The following is a 21,362-nucleotide window of genomic DNA, read 5'->3' on the forward strand; positions in this document are numbered from 1 at the left end:
GGGCTTCACATTCCTTGTGAAGAAGATAAATGAAAGAAATAAGAAAAAAACCCCTCAAAGTCAGCTATTATCCAATCTTCAAATCCTTCCTCAACTGGCTACTTACTGTGATTTGGGGATCTCTTATATATATATATATTTTTTTTTAATAAATTTATTTTTGGCTGTGTTGGGTCTTCGTTGCTGTGCGTGGGCTTTCTCTAGTTGCGGCGAGCGGGGGCTACTCTTTGTTGTAGCACACGGGCTCAGTAGCTGTGGCTCGCAGGCTCTAGAACTCAGGCTGAGTAGTTGTGGCACACGGGCTTATTTGCTCCGCATCACGTGGGATCTTCCCAGACCAGGGCTCGAACCCGTGTCTCCTGCATTGGCAGGTGGATTCTTAACCACTGCGCCACCAGGGAAGCCCTGGGGACCTCTTTTAAACAGGGATTTTATATCAATAGACTCTACCCACCTCTCCCCAATCCTAAGAGATACCTGGTCTAAGAATATTTGGCAGAGTAGAAGATTGATTCAAAGCATCTTGGTTTTTCGCCAACTTTCTTAACAGAAGCTTAATGCCATTAGTCTATTCAAAAGCTGGGATGGTTCTAGTCACTGAAGAATTTCAGCTGTATAGTTGTTTTGTTTCTGAGTGACACTTTAAGTGGACTGAAAATGAAGAGTCAGGTCAATTCTTACCCTATATTACAATGTTCAATTTTTAAATTACAGTGAACTCAAAGATATTTTACCTAGTTCATCTGTGAATTTATATCAAACTAAGTAAAATAAATGTTTTAGTCTGGTTATTTGTCACCTGGGTTTTGGTCCCACAGCATTCAGCATTTAGTTTAACTGAAACCCACATGAATAACACTAGGCACGTAGTCAAACCTAATTACTTGATGGTGGGGGGAGGGAGTGGATTGGGGTATGTAAAAGCAAGAAAAGAGGGTAGATATAAGCAAACTATATTTCCCTGTTCTTAAGTCACCACTTTTTTAAAAAATTTATTTTTGGCTCTGTTGGGTCTTCGTTGCTGTGCACAGGCTTTCTCTAGTTGCGTTGAGTGGGGGCTACTCTTTGTTGCGGTGTGCGGGCTTCTCATTGTGGTGGCTTCTCTTGTTGTGGAGCACGGGCTCTAGGCACGCGGGCTTCAGTAGTTATGGCGCGCGGGCTTAGGTGCTCCGCGACATGTGGAATCTTCCCGGCCCAGGGCTTGAACCCAGGTCCCCTGCATTGGCAGGCAGATTCTTAACCACTGCGCCACCAGGAAAGTCCCTCACCACTTTTTTAAAATAAAAATTTTCATAAAAATTTGGCTCGGAATTTATAAAACAGAATACTTAAAATCAAGGATTATAGTAAGAGGATTCTTTTCTTCAGATACATTCCTCTGAACAAAATCAAAGTTTGAGTGATGTGGCTGTTTAGATATATGAGAACTGAGAGAAATCTACTTTTTTCCCCAGCAAAAACCTAGGCATGGAATCACTGTATTGTACACCTGAAACTAATATAATACTGTATGTCAATTATACTTCAATTAAAAAAGATAAAGCCCAAAAAAACCTCTGTATAATATTTGAATGAGAGTATTCCTAAAGGAAAGAGGAGGTGCAGACTATAGAACAGCTTCCCATAAGTCTATGGAACTACAGAAATAGGAGTACAGACCACTTACACAAAGGTGATCCCTGTGAACAGTGTGAGGAAATGCACTGTAAGGAAGAGCAGTCAGAAAAGGGGGAATTTACCCTAGGAGATAGGTTATGACTCAGATTATAGCATTTTTCAAAGAAAGACAATCAAAACCTTTATTAGAGTAAGTGAATATTTTTAAAAATCCCGACAGACCCATTTTAAGAGCTTCCTTTTGTCCAGTGAGAAAGTCAGAGAAAGACTATAAAACCAGGTCCTACTCAGACGAGAATTTGTTTAATCTGCTCTTCTTATACAAGAGCCAAAGCAGTGGTTTTGTAAAGGGCTCTAAATCTCAAATTCAGGCAGGAACAGATACATACAAATGCACCAACTACAAATATGTATATATTGCTAGTGGTACAGCATGCAGACACCTGGTAAGTCTTCCAGTTAATTTCATATACTAGGACAGTAGAGAAAATTTAATGTAACCAGAAATGTTTCAGATAGTTTTTAGTCATGCTTTAAGTTCAAGGACAAATTTTAAGACATTAATGTAGCTAAGTTCTTCCTCATCTGAGACCACACAGGAGTGCTATCTCTTTGGCAGCAAAGTATAAGGACATGTGTTACATATCTCTGCCCAGGAAGCCAATTTGAGTCTCAGGATCTGAGGCTCAGATGGGGGACTGGTCACTAGATAATTCTGCTAGCAGTTGGCCATGCTGCTCCAAACTCAGGACCCCAACAACAAAACCAGGTGCATATTATTTATCCTGATTGTTGCTCTAGATGTGTATAACAAAATCATCAATCACTAACATAAAGAACACTTTGACTCATTTATTTTGTAACTGAAAGTCTGTACCTTTTAATCTCCCTCAACTATTTCTCTCCTCCCCCCACTGCCCCCCACCTCTGGCAACCACCTGTTTGTTCTCTGTATCTATGACTCTGTTTCTATTTGGTTATGTTTGTTCATTTGTTTTGTTCTTTAGATTCCACATATAAGTGAAATCATACAGTATTTGTCTTTCTCTGCCTGACTTATTTCACTTAGCATAATATCTTCTAGATCCATTCATGTTGTCGCAAATGGTTAAGATTTCATTTTTTATGGCTGAGTAATATTCCATTGTATACAGCGAGATAAAGAGGCACAAGTTTCAGTTACAAAATAAATGAGTCACCGGTATGAAATGCACAGTGTGTGGAATACGGTCAATAATTATGTAATATCTTTTTATGGTAACAAATGACAACTAGACAATCATGGCAATCATTTTCAAATGCATAGAAATATTGAATCACTGTGTTACATACCAGGAACTAACATAGCGTTGTAGGTCAATTATATTTCAAAAACAAACAAACTTGGGACTTCCCTGGCGGTCCAATGGTTAAGACTCCGCGCTTCCACTGCAGGGGGCGCAGGTTCGATCCCTGGTCGGGGAACTAAAATCCCACATGCCGCATGGCGCAGGCAAAAACCAACCAAACAAACTTACAGAAAAAGAGATCAGATTTGTGACTACCAGAGGTGGATGGTGGGGGAAGGGGGAATTAGATGAAGGTAGTCAAAAGCTACAAACTTGCAATTATAAGATAAGTAAGTACTAGGGATATAATGTACAACATGACAAGTATAATTAACACTGCTATATATTATAAATGAAAGTTATTAAGAGAGTAAATCCTAGGAGTTCTCATCACAAGGGAAAAAATATTTTTTTCTATTTCTTTAATGTGTATCTACACGAGACGATGGATGTTCCCTAAACCTACTGTGTTAATCATTTCAGGACGTATGTAAGTCAAATCATTGTGTTGTACACCTTAAACTTATACAGTGCTATAAGTCAATTATATCTCAATAAAACTGGAAGAAAACAGAAAAGCAAACAAAACAAAACAAAACAAAGAAAATAAAACCATTTGACGACCACATTCCCAGGGCTGGCCAAGGGCCAAGCATGGTTTCCTTGGAGACTTTCAAGGAGTAAGCAGCTAGATCTACTGTGTTGTCTCTTTCCTTACAATCTATTCTCTCTCTCAATCATGGTCTTTTTAACAACAAAACAGTCATTTTGGGCTTTTACAATTAGTACAGCATTTATATATAAAGTAAGGAAGAACAACATAACCATATCTAATACTTGCAGAAGGCAATGAAGGATGAAAATAGGCTCAAAGAAATAATTCTTCCCATCTATAAGACCATTTAAAACATCTTTATATTGATGAACCAATTTAATTATCTCTTTACTCCCTTGATCTATGGCCACTTGAACTTTGGGATGAACTTGTACAGAGCTATTTAAAGTAATAAACTATATCTAATTCTTCCTCAGGCCAGTCACTCTCCATTGGTATCACATCCTGGGGAGGTTTTAGTTCAGCTTCCCAATACATTTCATTATCATAAGATGTATTTATATAAGGCAGTTGAACCTTACCAACAATACCAGTATTACGCCATATCACAGTATGGTTATGATACAGTTTCATCTGGTTACAAAAGAAGTCAGGAAGTATCACAGAAGTGTTTATTAAATCTTCCTAGAAGAAACTGTTCTTTGCCCACATACCAGATATTATTATGGACAAGTGTTACCACCAGTGGTGATGATTCTGTCATTTCTAGGTTCCATGTTAGCTGAGGACAAAGTCAATCATTTGTCTCAACTCACACTATTATACAGTTTTCCCATTGACTGTCGTGCAGCAAGGCTGTCTCCCTCCCATGGGGAATACATGGGTATCATTCAGTATTATTCCTATTCCTATAACTCATCTTATTTTGGTCCATCCTTTCGGAGAGGTGAGTCAGAGATCAGCAATGTAAGTTACAATTTCACCCAGAAAGTTTATGGCTCTGCATGTGTCTCAAAGATGCTCTTCCTGGGGCTTCCCTGGTGGCACAGTGGTTGACAGTCTGCCTGCCAATGCAGGGGACACGGGTTCGAGCCCTGGTCTGGGAGGATCCCACATGCCATGGAGCGACTGGGCCCGTGAGCCACAACTACTGAGCCTGCGCGTCTGGAGCCTGTGCTCCACAACAAGAGAGGCCGCAACAGTGAAAGGCCCGCACACCGCGATGAAGAGTGGTCCCCCGCTTGCCACAAACTACGGAAAGCCCTCGCACAGAAACGAAGACCCAACACAGCCAAAAATAAAATAAATAAATAAATAAATAAATTTATTATTTTTTTTAAAAAAGATGCTCTTCCTGAACTTCCATAACTAAAATTGGAAGGTCATTACCCCATGACTACTTGGGTCCCCATTTGGAGTAAAATAGTTAACAGACCCTGTTGTGTCAGAGTATACGCTCTTTCCAAGTGTTGAGTGCTAACATTCTCTAGCATTATGTATTGGGTCTGTGTGACCATATTACTAAGTTTTTATCAGCTTTCCAAGTAGATTCCCATTCTTTTCTCTGCTCTTGGAAGATGATTCCTACCAATCTATTTCAGAGAGTGACTTCTTTTCTTCTGAAAGACAGTTTTCATTAAAAGTAAATTCAGCTTGTTCCATTATATGAAGGCCAGCTTCTCTTTCACCTAGAGCCCTGTTTTGTTTCACTGGCCAATATTTAATCCAACACATACCTTGTTTCCACTGAGTATGGACTGCTTGAGTAAGGTTAAGGTACATGCACTATATCCCAAAAATGCTGGGTGTCTCATGCCAGAGTCAAGTGGATAATGGTGGCTCCCAAACTCAGTTTAGTTTGAGCATGCCAAAAGGTTTTCCATAATCTTCATTGTCTTAGGTTAGGGTTGTTCCCAGTGAAGACATGAATCCACCATATAATGCCTAATATGTTATTTTCATTCACAACCCACTGATATTTTTCATCTTGTTTAAAAGCTTTCTATCCACAAAAACAGGGATGATGTGTGTTCTGACACATCATACTACGGAATGTCAGGCATACGACCACTATATGCTGTCCATTATAATTGGGCATTATGGTCATCAAAATTTATGGTTATACATTTATCAGTTTGCCTGACATTATCTACTATGTGTCATAATGGTTCAGAGGGAAGACACTCCTGAACATTCTAATGAATTTTAACAAAGGTAAATTTTCATTACTCAGTTTCAGTATTATTTTTACCAGCAAAATGGGTATAATGCAGTTAAATATTTAGTGATAGTTATAACTATCATATGCATCAAGCTTTATGTTTTAAAAATAAGAAGTCAGGAAAATTAAATAATATGTAAATGACATTTCAGCACTCTCAAGTATATACAAGCAAAAGCGATTATCAGTCATATATTTAATCCTTTAGTCACCAAAGGATAAACAGATATAACCCATTAAGGAGTGGAAAATGCCCTCTCAAAAGCCTTCTCTAAAAGGTGGGAAGTTTTTAAATTTAATTTTATTTTTTTATACAGCAGGTTCTTATTAGTCATCAATTTTATACACATCAATGTATACATGTCAATCCCAATTGCCCAATTCATCACACCCCCACCCCCACCCTGCCGCCACTTTCCTCTCTTGGTGTCCATACGTTTGTTCTCTACATCTGTGTCTCAATTTCTGCCCTGAAAACCAGTTCATCTGTACCCTTTTTCTAGGTTCCACATATACGCGTTAATATACGATACTTGTTTTTCTCTTTCTGACGTACTTCACCCTGTATGACAGTCTCTAGATCCATCCACATCACTACAAATGACCCAATTTCATTCCTTTTTATGGCTGAGTAATATTCCATTGTATATATGTACCACATCTTCTTTATCCATTCATCTGTCAATGGGCATTTAGGTTGCTTCCATGAGCTGGCTATTGTAAATAGTGCAGCAATGAACATTGGGGTGCATGTGTCTTTTTGAATTATGGTTTTCTCTGGGTATATGCCCAGCAATGAGATTACTGGATCATTTGGTAATTCTATTTTTAGTTTTTTAAGGAACCTCCATACTGTTCTCCATAGTGGCTGCATCAATTTACATTCCTACCAACAGTGTAAGAGGGTTCCCTTTTCTCCACACCCTCTCCAGCATTTGTTGTTTGTAGATTTTCTGATGATGGCCATTCTACCTGGTGTGAGGTGATACCTCATTGTAGTTTTGATTTGCATTTCTCTAATAATTAGTGAGGTTGAGCAGCTTTTCATGTGCTTCTTGGCCATCTGTATGTCTTCTTTGGAGAAATGTCTATTTAGGTCTTCTGCCCATTTTTGGATTGGATTGTTTGTTTTTTTAATATTGAGCTGCATGAACTGTTTATACATTTTGGAGATTAATCCTTTGTCCATTGATTCATTTGCAAATATTTTCTCACATTCTGAGGGTTGTCTTTTCGTCTTGGTTATGGTTTCCTTTGCTGTGCAAAAGCTTTTAAGTTTCATTAGGTCCCATTGGTTTATTTTTGTTTTTATTTCCATTACTCTAGGAGGTGGATCAAAAAAGATCTTGCTGTGATTTATGTCAAACAGTGTTCTTCCTATGTTTCCCTCTAAGAGTTTTATAGTGTCCGGTCTTACATGTAGATCTCTAATGCATTTGAGTTTATTTTTGTGTATGGTGTTAGGGAGTGTTCTAATTTCATTCTTTAACATGTAGCTGTCCAGTTTTCCCAGCACCACTTATTGAAGAGGCTGCCTTTTCTCCATTGTATATCCTTGCCTCCTTTGTCATAGATTAGTTGACCATAGGTGGGTGGGTTTACTTCTGGGCTTTCAATCTTGTTCCATTGATCTATGTGTCTCTTTTTGTGCCACTACCATATTGTCTTGATTGCTGTAGCTTGGTAGTATAGTGTGAAGTCAGGGGGTCTGATTCCTCCAGCTCCGTTTTTCTCCCTCAAGACTGCTTTGGCTATTCGGGGTGTTTTGTGTCTCCATACACATTTTCCATACACATTTTAAGATTTTTTGTTCTAGTTCCGTAAAAAATGCCATTGGTAATTTGATAGAGATTGCATTGAATCTGTAGACTGTGTTGGATAGTATAATCATTTTCACAATATTGATTCTTCCAATCCAAGAACATGGTATATCTCTCCATCTGTTGGTATCATCTTTAATTTTTTTCATCAGTGTCTTATAGTTTTCTGCATACAGGTCTTTTGTCTCCCTAGGTAGGTTTATTCCTAGGTATTTTATTCTTTTTGTTGCAATGGTAAAAGGGATTGTTTCCTTAACTTCTCTTTCAGATTTTTCATCATTAGTGTATAGGATGCAAGAGATTTCTGTGCATTAATTTTCTATCCTGCAACTTTACCAAATTCATTGATTAGCCCTAGTAGTTTTCTGGTGGCATCTTTAGGATTCTCTATGTATAGTATCATGTCATCTGCACACACTGACAGTTTTGCTTCTTCTTTCCCAATTTGTATTCCTTTTATTTCCTTTTCTTCTCTGATTGCCGTGGCTAGGACTTCCAAAACTATGTTGAATAATAGTGGTGAGAGTGGACATCCTTGTCTTGTTCCTGATCTTAGAGGAAATGCTTTCAGTTTTTCACCATTGAGAATGATGTTTGCTGTGGATTTGTCGTATATGGCCTTTATTATGTTGAGGTAGGTTCCATGTATGCCCACTTTCTGGAGAGTTTTTATCATAAATCGGTGTTGAATTTGGTCAAAAGCTTTTTCTGCATCTATTTAGATGATCATATGGTTTTTCTTCTTCCATTTGTTAATATGGTGTATCACATTGACTTGCGTATATTGAAGAATCCTTGCATCCCTGGGATAAATCCCACTTGATCATGGTGTATGAGCCTTTTAATGTGTTGTTGGACTCTATTTGCTAGTATTTTGCTGAGGATTTTTCCATCTATATTAACCAGTGACATTGGTCTGTAATTTTCTGTTTTTGTAGTATCTTTGTCTGGTTTTGGTATCAGGGTGATAGTGGCCTCATAGAATGAGTTTGGGAGTGTTCCTCTGAAATTTTTTGGAAGAGTTTGAGAAGGATGGGTGTTAGCTCTCCTCTAAAGGTTTGATAGAATTCACCTGTGAAGCCATTTGGTCCTGGACATTTTTTTTTTTTTTTTTGCGGTACACGGGCCTCTCACTGTTGTGGCCTCTTCCATTGTGGAGCACAGGCTCCAGACGCGCAAGCTCAGCAGCCATGGCTCAAAGGCCTAGCCGCTCCGTGGTATGTGGGATCTTCCCGGACCGGGGCACAAACCCGTGTCCCCTGCATCGCCCAGCGGACTCTCAACCACTGCGCCACCAGGGAAGCCCGGTCCTGGACTTCTGTTTGTTGGAAGATTTTTAATTTCACAATTTCATCACTTGTGATTGGTTTGTTCATAGTTTGTATTTCTTCCTGGTTCAGTCTTAGAAGGTTATACCTTTCTAAGAATTTGTCCGTTTCTTCCAGGTTGTCCATTTTATTGGCATACAGTTGCTTGTAGTAGTCTCTTAGGATGCTTTGTATTTCTGCGGTGTCTGTTGTAACTTCTCCTTTTTCTTTCTAATTTTATTGATTTCTGTCCTCTCTTTTTCTTGATGAGTCTGGCTAATGGTTTATCAATTTTGTTTATCTTTTCGAAGAACCAGCTCATAGTATTATTGATCTTTGCTATAGTTTTCTTAGTTTCTATTTCATTTATTTCTGCTCTGATCTTTATGATTTCTTTCCTTCTGCTAACTTCAGGTTTTGTTTGTTCTTCTTTCTCTAGTTCCTTTCGGTGTAAGGTTAGATTGTTTATTTGAGATTTTTCTTGTTTCTTGAGGTAGGCTTGTATAGCTATAAACTTCCCTCTTAGAACTGCTTTTGCTGCATCCCATAGGTTTTGGATCATCGTGTTTTCATTGTCATTTGTCTCTAGGTATTTTTGATTTCCTCTTTGATTTCTTCAATGATCTCTTGGTTATTTAGTAATGTATTGTTTTGCCTCCATGTGTTTGTGTTTTTTACGTTTGTTTTCCTATAATTCATTTCTAATCTCATAGTGTTGTGGTCAGAAAAGATGCTTGATATGATTTCAATTCTCTTAAATTTACTGAGGCTTGATTTGTGACCCAAGATGTGATCTATCCTGGACAATGTTCCATGCACACTTGAGAAGAAAGTGTAATCTGCTGTTTTGGGGTGGAATGTCCTATAAATATCAATTAAATCTATCTGGTCTATTGTGTCATTTAAAGCTTGTGTTTCCTTATTAATTTTCTGTTTGGATGATCTGTCCATTGGTGTAAGTGAGGTGTTAAAGTCCCCCACTATTATTGTGTTACTGTCAATTTCCTCTTTTAGAGCTGTTAGCAGTTGCCTTATGTATTGAGGTGCTCCGATGTTGGGTGCATATATATTTTAAATTGATATATCTTCTTCTTGGATTGATCCCTTGATCAATATGCAGTGTGCTTCCTTGTCTCTTGTAACATTCTTTATTTTAAAGTCTATTTTATCTGATATGAGTATTGGTACTCCAGCTTTCTTCTGATTTCCATTTGCATGGAATATCTTTTTCCATCCCCTCACTTTCAGTCTGTATGTGTCCCTAGGTCTGAAGTGGGTCTCTTGTAGACAGCATATATATGGGTCTTGTTTTTGTATCCATTCAGCAAGCCTGTGTCTTTTGGTTGGAGCATTTAATCCATTTCTGTTTAAGGTAATTATCGATATGTATGTTCCTATGACCATTTCCTTAATTGTTTTGGGTTTTTTTTTTTTTGCGGCATGCGGGCCTCTCACTGTTGTGGCCTCTCATGCTGCGGAGCACAGGCCTCGGACATGCAGGCTCAGTGGCCATGGCTCACAGGCCCAGGCACTCTGCGGCATGTGGGATCTTCCTGGACCAGGGCACAAACCCGTGTCCCCCGCATCAGCAGGCAGACTCCCAACCAGTGCGCCACCAGGGAAGCCCCTGGGTTTGTTTTTGTAGGTCCTTTTCTTCTCTTGTGTTTCCCACTTAGAGAAGTTCCTTTAGCATTTGTTGTAGAGCTGGTTTGGTGGTGCTGAATTCTCTTAGCTTTTGCTTGTCTGTAAAGCTTTTGATTTCTCCATCGAATCTGAATGAGATCCTTGCAGGGTAGAATAATCTTGGTTGTAGGTTCTTCCCTTTCATCACTTTAAGTATATCATGCCACTCCGTTCTGGCTTGTACAGTTTCTGCTGAGAAATCAGCTGTTAACCTTATGGGAGTTTCCTTGCATGTTATTTGTTGTTTTTCCCTTGCTGCTTTCAATAATTTGTCTTTAATTTTTGCCAATTTGATCACTATGTGTCTTGGCGTGTTTCTCCTTGGGTTTATCCTGTATGGGACTCACTGTGCTTCCTGGACTTGGGTGGCTATTTCCTTTCATATGTTAGGGACGTTTTCAACTATAATCTCTTCAAATATTTTCTCTGGTCCTTTCTCTCTTCTCCTTCTGGCACCCCTATAATGCGAATGTTGTTGTGTTTAATGTTGTCCCAGAGGTCTCGTAGGCTGTCTTCATTTATTTTAATTCTTTTTTTCTTTATTCTGTTCTGCGGCAGTGAATTCCACCCTTCTGCCTTCCAGGTCCCTTATCCATTCTTCTGCCTCAGTTATTCTGCTATTGATTCCTTCTAGTGTAGTTTTCATTTGTTATTGTATTGTTCATCTCTGTTTTTTTGTTCTTTAATTCTTCTAGGTCTTTGTTAAACATTTCTTGCATCTTCTCGATCTTTGCCTCCATTCTTTTTCCGAGGTCCTGGATCATCTTCACTATCATTATTCTGAATTCTTTTTCTGGAAGGTTGCCTATTTCCACTTCTATTAGTTGTTTTTCTGGGGTTTTATCTTGTTCCTTTATCTGGTAGATAGCCCTCTGCCTTTTCATCTTGTCTATCTTTCTGTGAATGTGGTTTTTGTTCCACAGGCTGCAGGATTGTAGTTCTTCCTTCTGCTGTCTGCCCTCTGGTAGATGAGGCTATCTAAGAGGCTTGTGCAAGTTTCCTGATGGGAGGGACTGGTGGTGGGTAGAGCTCACTGTTGCTTTGGTGGGTAGAGCTCAGTAAAACTTTAATCCACTTGACTGCTGATGGGTGGGGCTGGATTCCCTCCCTGTTGGTTGTTTGGCCTGAGGCGACCCAACACTGGAGCCTACCTGGGCTGTTTGGTGGGGCTAGTGGTGGACTCTGGGAGGGCTCACGCCAAGGAGTACTTCCAAGAGCTTCTGCCATCAGTGTCCTTGTCCCCACGGTGAGCCACAGCCACTGCCCACCTCTGCAGGAGACCCTCCAACACTTGTAGTAGGTTTGGTTCAGTCTCCTATGGGGTCACTGCTCCTTCCCCTGGATCCTGATGCGCACACTACTTTGTGTGTGCCCTGGAAGAGTGGAGTCTCTGTTTCCCCCAATCCTGTCTATGTCCTGCAGTCAAATCCCACTAGCATTCAAAGTCTGATTCTCTAGGAATTCCTCCTCCCGTTGCTGGACCCCCAGGTTGGGAAGCTCGATGTGGGGCTCAGAACCTTCACTCCAATGGGTGGACTTCTGTGGTATAGGTGTTCTCCAGTCTGTGAGTCACCCACCCAGCAGTTATGGGATTTGATTTTACTGTGACTGCGCCCCTCCTACCGTTTCATTGTGGCTTCTCCTTTGTCTTTGGATGTGGGATATCATTTTTGGTGAGTTCCAGTGTCTTTCTGTCGATGATTGTCCAGCAGCTAGTTGTGATTCTGGTGTTCTCACAAGAGGGAGTGAGAGCACGTCCTTCTACTCTGCCACCTTGGTTCAGTACTGGTGAGGTGAGAAGTTTTAATGCTATTCTTAACCATGTGTACAGAAGTTGATTTTCTTAAGATATATTATAAACTATGAAATTTACTTGAGTGATGAGACCGGAGTCAAATATCCAATGGAGCTTGTGCAACACCAGACAGTTCTTTATAAACTGTATTACTTGCTTATGGGTTTTAATACCACATTAATAGATTTAATATAGCACTTGGCATACAGAAATACATACCCCACCATGAACACGCACAAACCAAACACTCTTGTCACTGTAACTATAAACTTTGAACCAAACACTCTTGTCATTGTAACTATAACATTTGAATAGTTCGTCATACTGGATACCAATTTCTTTTCAACTTCAGAGATAAGATCAGCACTATATACAAATGCCAAATATTAACACAGTGTGAAACTATTGAATGGCCTGGCACAGGAATTTTAAACATCCTTTTGACTACAACTAGTAACGGGCTGAACCTGCCACCAGTGTGATAAGCTGCTTCTCTAAGGAGAAGTACAGAAGTCAATTAACTTTAAACATTGAGATAATCATCACTCATTACCACATGCTGGTGTCTAAATCTTTACAAAGGTTTTAGAACACGATTTCAATTTTTCATCTGTTCCCAAATTTAATTAACTTTCTTGCCATATAGAAATCCTCACTGCTTCCCTACTCTCAAATAAATTGGGTTCATCTTTGCTTATTCGAGATAGAGTGCATGAAGTGGCCAGAATTTCACTGCCTTTGGAGGAACTTCTCAGTACATATAAAATACAATCTGGCCTCTACTATATGATCAGCTGAAAGCCTTAAATCCCTACTAATCATTCTGGAGAAGCGGCACACCACTCTGCTGTTGTGTTGAGAATTCTCGAGAAGGAGAGGAGGTTAAGAAATGACGGTGGCATGGACCAGGGTGGAAGCAATGGGAGTGGTGAGAAGTAATCGGATTCTGGATATATAATGAAGGTAGAAAACAACAGGACTTGCTGATGGAGGTTACGCGGGAAGTGAGAGAAAGAGAAGAATAAAGAATTTACTCCAAGGTTTCTGGCCTGGGGTCAAGAGAAGTTCTTCTGAAAATGGAAGCAATTAATAGCATGTTTGGGTGTCTACAGCAACAGAAGACAAGGCAGAGGATATCGGGTATAGACACAGATGCAGATAGATGGGTACATGTGGTGGAAGCTTGTGGAAGTACTCTTGATTACTTCAATTTTCTCAGTGGAATAAGATCCAAAATACAAGTTGAGAGTAAAGTTGAAGGACGTGTTGGAGGTTTAAGGAGAAAGGAATATGTATGATTAGTAACCTAGGAAAGGAGAGGAAATTGTTAAGAAAACATGGCATGATTGTTGGGCAGCAGTAAGCAAACTCACTCTGAGTTTGTGATTATAAATTTAAAAATGAGATTAGCCTGTATAGATGCTAATGTTTGTCTCCTATTTCCGCTAAGCAAAGAACTGGCATAGAGTAGGTGGGAAGTAGGATTTAATCAGGGTTGGGTTTTGACAGCAAGTTAAAAAAGAGAGAGAAGGGCCAAGGAAACTGAAGACGTACGCATGGGAGTGGCCATGGAAGTTAAGCTGGGTATGGAAGAGAAGCGAGGATATAAGAGGAATGAGGGGCACTTTAAATGTGGTAGGATCAATGCCACATAACCAGAGGTTCTTCCCTGTTCAATGATGCTTTGGTATTTTTGTTCTATTATTTCTGTACTTTGTACCTGTTTATACATCAGTTGTTAAAATATGGGAGAGATTATGAATATGTGACTCTGTTTGGAGCCTAGTACTATATGATGCACAATTAGATCTTTAAACTTGCCTACTCATGACATTCAGCCTAGTCTCTCTTCCCAGCCCTGCCCTCAAATGCAAATGCACAATGTACAGGCACACACTTACATGTAAAATAACAGTGACTACCTTTGGGTGGTGACTACAGTTTTGTTGTTGTTGTTATATGGAGTTTTGGGTGAAGGTTTTTTTCCCTTGTACTTTCTAGTTTCTAAATTTTCTATATTGCGTATGAAATGCTTTTGTAATTTAGAAAAAATGTGTAAATGAACATATGTATTTACACCCATATATACTTAAAGGCTGGCTGTGCTCCCTAATGAGGTATTAGAAGACTTAACCAGGCAGGATTAAGGCCATAGACAAATTTCAGAAAATAAGAGATCTCAGAGGATAGAAGGTGACATACTTTTAAAAACTACCAGTTTTCACAAAACATATGCATGGATCATTGTCCAGCAAGTGAAGAATATTAAAATGCATGACACTGAATCTACAATTAAAACAGTAAAATATTTTTAAATTGGAAGAAAGGCCATTACAAACCTGCTTCCTGCTTTGAGCTCTCGCATTCCGTAATCTTCGAGCAGAATAAAAGATAAAATAGCCCACAGTTGCTGCCGTAATAATAAAAAAGGACACAGAAACGAAGAAAATTGAATAGTGATTCACCCAAGGTCCATGTTTTTTCCCTACTTCAATGACCATTGTTACTTGTATGCCTCTTTGAATAGACTGTAGAATTTTTGTGCCTTTCAGATTGCCAATCATGATTGCAACAATGTCTCCTGCACCTGTAAAAGAAAAGGAATTCAGTTTTAGTTTGGTAAAGCATTCTTAGTATAAAAATCCAATTGCTAAAATGATTTTAAATGACACTCAATGAAACATAAACATGCTGAGACTTGGTTACTGATCTTAAGGAACTCATAGTTTAGTAAGGAAGCTATGATATACAACAAATACCTCCCCTCCCCTCAGGTTTGCCACCTATAATTCAAAAGTATTGGGTTTGGGACCCAATTTGCCTCTTACATGAAGGCTTTCTTAAAGACAAGTAGTCACCTGGATGGTAGGGGATTCTCCTAGAGAATCTGAGATTTGAGAAAGACAAAACTATTTAACTATATGTTTCCCAATTTATGAAGTGATAGACTATCTCATGAGCTCACTACTAAAATGTATAAGGATCTACATATCAGGATTAGTAATTTGAGACAAATAATGATTACAAGCCCAAATGGACAACCTATATATATGTCCATGTGCCATTTTTCTATATCCTCAAGAGCAATATAAAATTTGTCCAAGATGCTCTAAGGTTTTGCATGGACCTAATCAGGTTAGCAATGAATATAACATGTAAAATTGATAGAAATGTGTTTCTATTCAACCCCAACTAAAGTCAAGTCTGAAATCAGACTAAACTTATTACTTAGTCTAATCATCTATAAGTCTTAGTCTAAAGGCCAAATCTCTATAACATCTCCCACTTTACTGACTTTATAAATCTTATGATAAAAATAAAGAACAGACATTATCTTTCCCAGTGGTGTGTGAATGTTAGATTACTCTCACCATTCCAACGCTTATCACGGTTTATATTCCTTCTAGTTTAAATGACCTGAGACCAATAATCTTTAGGAAGAGAATAGAGTTCTTTGAATGTTAATAGCATTCACACTTTCAGTGGATCAAATCAAGAGTACAAACCTTAAATGGCAATGTATATAGCAGAATTATTATGCAAGTAATCCCTCAAGTTTATGGCCCCCAGTGGCCAAAGTCTACGAAAGATCAAGATCCTCTTCTCACTTGAAGTTACCAATTCAAAAAATATATTCATAGGGTATTATTAAAGATCCTTAAAGTTCCAAAAGACATTATTTTTACATATGACAGCCATTTAGTTAAACCCTTTTATATAACTTTGCTGACTCATTTGCCATTACTCAGTTTGGTAACATTGACGACTCACTCTCTTCCCATTTACATGAGGAAAATCTCAGAAGCAATGGGAAGTGAACGAGGCTGAAATGTCTTCTTTGCATCTCTTTCCTCTATCAGTATATAATGCAAATAGTCCTAAAGAACTGGCTATTTTGCAAGAGAGAGGCTCATTTTTCTCTTTATTTGGGGGCTTTACATTTCTAGCTTTGGCACTAAAAGCACAGAAATTATTTCAATTCTCTTTTGTCACTATTTGGCTTTTCACTACAAGCCATCTATCAGGAAACTTTCTGGCTATAAAGTTTTGATTAACTATATAACCTAGCATTCATTTCTGATATTGTAACCTAACCTGAATAATTTTTGAAAGCATATATCATTCTAAAAATGAGGTTTTGGAATACATGATAATTTTAAAGATTTCTTTTTAAATCACACATGTGTCCTTCTAAATGTTTTTGACTAACAGAAGTAAGTTTTCATTCTTTTAGAAGATATGAGGTGGGTGGCAGGGCTGGATGCTCAGGAACATACTGGCCATTGCGGTCAAGTGGAGATTAAAAAACAAGGATACTAGAGAATGGACTTGAGGATATGGGGAAGGGGAAGGGTAAGCTGTGACAAAGCGAGAGAGAGGCATGGACATATATACACTACCAAACGTAAGGTAGATAGCTAGTGGGAAGCAGCCGCATAGCACAGGGAGATCAGCTCTGTGTTTTGTGACCACCTGGAGGGGTGGGATAGGGAGGGTGGGAGGGAGGGAGACGCAAGAGGGAAGAGACATGGGAACATGTGTATATGTATAACTGATTCACTTTGTTATAAAGCAGAAACAACACACCATTGTAAAGCAATTATACTCCAATAAAGATGTAAAATAAATAAATAAATAAAATAAAATAAATTTAGGGTAGGAAAGAGAAAAAATAAAAAACAAGGATAGTCAAGAAATATACATTGTCTACACATAAGGAACAATGCTGTGCCTCAATCGCCCCAATTCATATTCATATATGCTATATGTAGTCCAACTATCTATTGAATTAGCTTTCTAATCATATAAAAGATCTATTTCTAAGCATTATTATATATCTCCTCCTCCTTACACCCTTGCAACTATTTAAAAACTGCTCCCCCTCCACTGTTCCTGATCACACTTAATGGCATCACAACCCTCTGGTCACCGGGTTTAGTAACCTCAGAATCACATTTGAATACTCACTGCTAACCTAGTCTGTCATGTAGATAATAATTCCTTGGCATCTCCCATTATCAGATCCTCTGTTCCATTCCTGCTGCCCTATAATGTAGGCCCTCATAATTTCCTTGCCTGAGCTACTTCAGTAACCTCCTAACTGGTCACTCTAACTCCAATTTTCCCCCTTCCCTTAAAGTTTCATCAGCCTTCCTGGTTGACATTTGTCATCACTTGGTTGGATCATGCCTCTTCCCTACTCAAAAGTCTTTAATGGCTCCTTATTACTCATTAAATTTCTGACTCCTTGGCCTAGCATTTAAAGCCTTACATTATCTGGTCCCAAGCGAACTTTTCCAGTATGATGTACCTCCACTACACCCCCATCTCATGAACACTTAGATCCAGCCACATGGGATCGGCTAGTGTCATTCACTCTTCATAACTTTCCTTTTGCTCATTCTGTTCTCTCAGCCTAAAATGCTCTACATCTGCTCTGACACTCCCCCTTCCTTCTCTGCCTGTCTATGTGTTACTCAAGTCCCAGCTCAAATGCTGCCTCCTGTGTTATTTTCCCGAGTTCCAAGTGAGAATGTAAATGCTCCCTCTTTGCTCCTCTGTTACCCCCTCTCTAAAGAACATTTTAAGGGCAGAGACTGTCTTAATTAACTACAGTAACGCCTTCCTTTATCTGGTATTGTCAGAGAATTAGGTATTCCATATAAGTTAAATTCCCAAGTAACAAAAAGTTTTACACAAATACTTAATTTCAACAATTTTGAACGGACATTTTAAAAAGGCATCCGTACAGCCCTATTTTCCTAACTAGGATATACTGATTATGATTTACTATTGATAGTGGATCATCTTTGTAAGCCATTATTTAATACAGTAGTTAGGTTATTTGTCCCCAAACTGTTATGATTTTTCACCAAAGTCACAGACTTGGAGAGCTGGAATGGACCTTAGATATCATCCAGTCTGACTCTTTTTTTTAAAATTTATTTATTTATTTATTGGCTGTGTTGGGTCTTCGTTGCTGTGCGCGGGCTTTCTCTAGTTGCGGCGAGCAGGGGCTACTCTGTTGCAGCGCGCGGGCTTCTCTTGTTGCGGAGCACGGACTCTAGGCGCGTGGGCTTCAGTAGTTGTGGCACGCAGGCTCTAGAGCTCAGGCTTAGTAGTTGTGGCACAGGGGCTTAGTTGCTCTGCGGCATGTGGGATCTTTCTGGACCAGGGCTCGAACTCGTGTCCCCTGCATTGGCAGGCAGATTCTCAACCACTGCACCACCAGGGAAGCCCCTCTGACTCATTTTTGAGTTCTCACTTTGGGTAATTTTCTTTGGGGGAGAGAGGTTGTCACTTGTTGCTTCTAGCAGCATCTCTCCCCTCTTTCTAATTTTATACATCTAATCTACTGTCAGCTATGAAAAGTCAATCAAGCTTGGATCTAAACAAAGAATAAAACAGGTTCCCAGAGACAGCTTGAGGGCTTCAGTGCAAGTACCACCCTCTGATATTTAGTTTGGTTGCTCAGTGATATTTTTGTTTACTTCCTGAACCCTGGCTATGTTCTGGATAACTGAAATTGCCAGATAAGATTCATCTGTAAACTAGACCCTATTCTAAGTGCTTTACCTGTATTAACATATTTAATCCTTACATCAACCCTATAAGGTAGGCATTGCTATTATCCCATTAGAGATAAGAGTGACTAACTTGCCTAGGATAACACAAGCTAATACGTGCAGAACTGGTATCTGAACCCAGGCAGTTTGGCCTTAGTGCCTCTGCTCTTCACCACCATTCTACATCAGTTCTCTATCTTCAATGAAACCTAAAGCTATTATTTGACTGTAAAAAATAAAAATTAAATAGGTACATTCGGGATGGGGAGTGGTAAATGTTTAACAACTGGCTCTTGGGGGAGGTGGAAGAAACCTTGATTTGTAGTGTGTGCCAATTTCCATGGTATAAATACTACTCCCATGGCCATATGAATGTAGAGTTGGGAAAATATGGGTACAATTGGCTGAGTCAGATGACTCCAGTGCACCACTGGACGTTACCGAGTCAAAACTTAAATACAAGTAGTATACAATCCAAAACTTATAACGAAATTACTTTGCTTATTCTTTTCACTTATTCATACCTACTTTAAAAAGCCAAAGTTCATGTACAGCCCCAAGTAAAATTTGTTTTCCTATTTGCTATTGTTAAAAACACAAAATATGTACCCTAAAACTTCAAAGAAGAACAATCAGACTTCTTTTTGTGGAACGGAATAAAAATCTTTTTCTGACTGGGGCGTGTGAGTGAGTGAGTGAGTGAGTGAGAGAAAGAGAGAGAGAGAGAGAGAGAGAGAGAGAGAGAGAGAGAGAGAGAGAGAGAGAGAGTGTGTGTGTGTGTGTGTGTGTGTGTGTGTGTGTGTGTGTGTGTGTTTTGCTACAGCGGGCATGCGGAGCCTTTTTCTCCCTTAAGCTTTCTTCCTGTCCTTAAAATATTGGAGATTCAAGAGGCTGTTATGCTTCAGCTAATTCCAAACCTCTCAAATTAAAATTAATGACTTTGAAAGTGATCTTTTGAAAGCATCACAAAACATATTCTGTATAAAAAGTTAGCCATTTATTATAAGAAACACAGATGTGGTCGTATTCAGAACTTATTTTGAATGTTTAATTTCTCTGATTTCTGGTGTGTTGAGGAATAGAAACTTGAAGGCAACTTTGAAAATGCACAGAAAGCCCAGAAGTTTTTCTCATCTTAAATAAGATTTAGAAAATATGAAGAATGACATTTTTTCAACAGGATGATTAAAATACAATCTTTTGCCTATTTGGAAGGATGAAGTATTGCTAATCCCTTCCTGGAGAAACTCAAAGCACTTCTTCAGTGATTATAAGAATTGATCTTCTTTGAAGACAGGAGTTCAGACACTCAAGAAAACAAGCTCAGTTAACAGAAACCTAACCTGTATCATTGAATCTATGTTCTTTATGCTGCAGAATTTTGCATATCGGTTTATTCTCTCACAGTAGTACAATAATGTATTAAACGGAAATACTTTTAACAATCTTTAAAATTATCGCTATTTCCTTAAACCATTCTTACAGTTGATCTTTTTTTTTAAAGTTTGGCAGTTTCTTTCTTGTTTTTTTTTATAAATTTATTTATCTATTTATTTATTTTTGGCTGCGTTGGGTCTTCGTTGCTGCGTGCGGGCTTTCTCTAGTTGCGGCGAGTGGGGGCTACTCTTCATCGTGGTGCACGGGCTTCAGTAGTTGTGCCTCATGGACTCTAGAGCACAGGCTCAGTAGTTGTGGCTTGTGGGCTCTAGAGCACAGGCTCAGTAGTCATGGTGCATGGGCTTAGTTGCTCCGTGGCATGTGGGATCTTCCCAGACCAGGGCTAGAACCCGTGTCCCCTGCATTGACAGGCAGATTCTTAACCACTGAGCCACCAGGGAAGCCCCTTACAGTTGATCTTTAAAACCAATGTTGATGTACTAATACATAGACTCTTATACAAGGTGTCAAGCTTTTCACTTTTCTATCCAAAATATTGCTACAACAACTATCTCATTTGGAAAGTACCAGGCTTAAGAAGCCAAATATGGGTTGTACAGCTCAGCTGATTAAAACATGGTGCTAATAAGATCAAGGCTATTCAATTAATCTTCTTGTGGATCAGTTATACAGAAGACAGTACCTCTAAACTCATTAAGTATTTTATAAGTATCTATACACATGCCAGACACTGTGCTAGGCCTTGGGGCTACAGAAAGGAATAAAATATAGTCCCTGCCTTCTAGGCACTTGCAAATGTCTCCTATATATTAGCCATTCACCACTAGGAATATGAACTAAGAAAGCGAAATGAATTGTACATATCCATTTTCATGGCCAGTAGTAGAAAAAAAGGATTTCCAAATCACATTCCGAACTGATACTGGGTTAGAATAGGTTCCTATATAAAAAAGACAACTTAATTTCCTTCAATGTCCAGTAATTTGTAATATAACAAACTGTACTTGTTTTGATATTTCTGAACTTGGTAGTACTCCTTATTTAAAAATTGGTAACCAGAAACAGACTAGA

The 21,362-nt window shown here is 38.9% G+C and overlaps 1 protein-coding gene across 2 annotated transcripts in view; it reads right to left on the reverse strand.

Annotated features, from left to right (window-relative positions):
• RNF128 (ring finger protein 128) overlaps window positions 1-21,362 on the reverse strand; it is a 97,200-nt gene that overhangs the window by 19,145 nt on the left and 56,693 nt on the right. For both annotated transcript variants that reach the window (XM_060138363.1, XM_060138362.1), the window contains exon 2: window positions 14,667-14,914. In XM_060138363.1, the coding sequence (XP_059994346.1) occupies window positions 14,667-14,914 (248 nt within the window). The remainder of the gene's footprint in view (window positions 1-14,666; window positions 14,915-21,362) is intronic.

Source organism: Lagenorhynchus albirostris, chromosome X (genome assembly GCF_949774975.1).
Source record: "Lagenorhynchus albirostris chromosome X, mLagAlb1.1, whole genome shotgun sequence".
NCBI classification, from domain to species: domain Eukaryota; kingdom Metazoa; phylum Chordata; class Mammalia; order Artiodactyla; family Delphinidae; genus Lagenorhynchus; species Lagenorhynchus albirostris.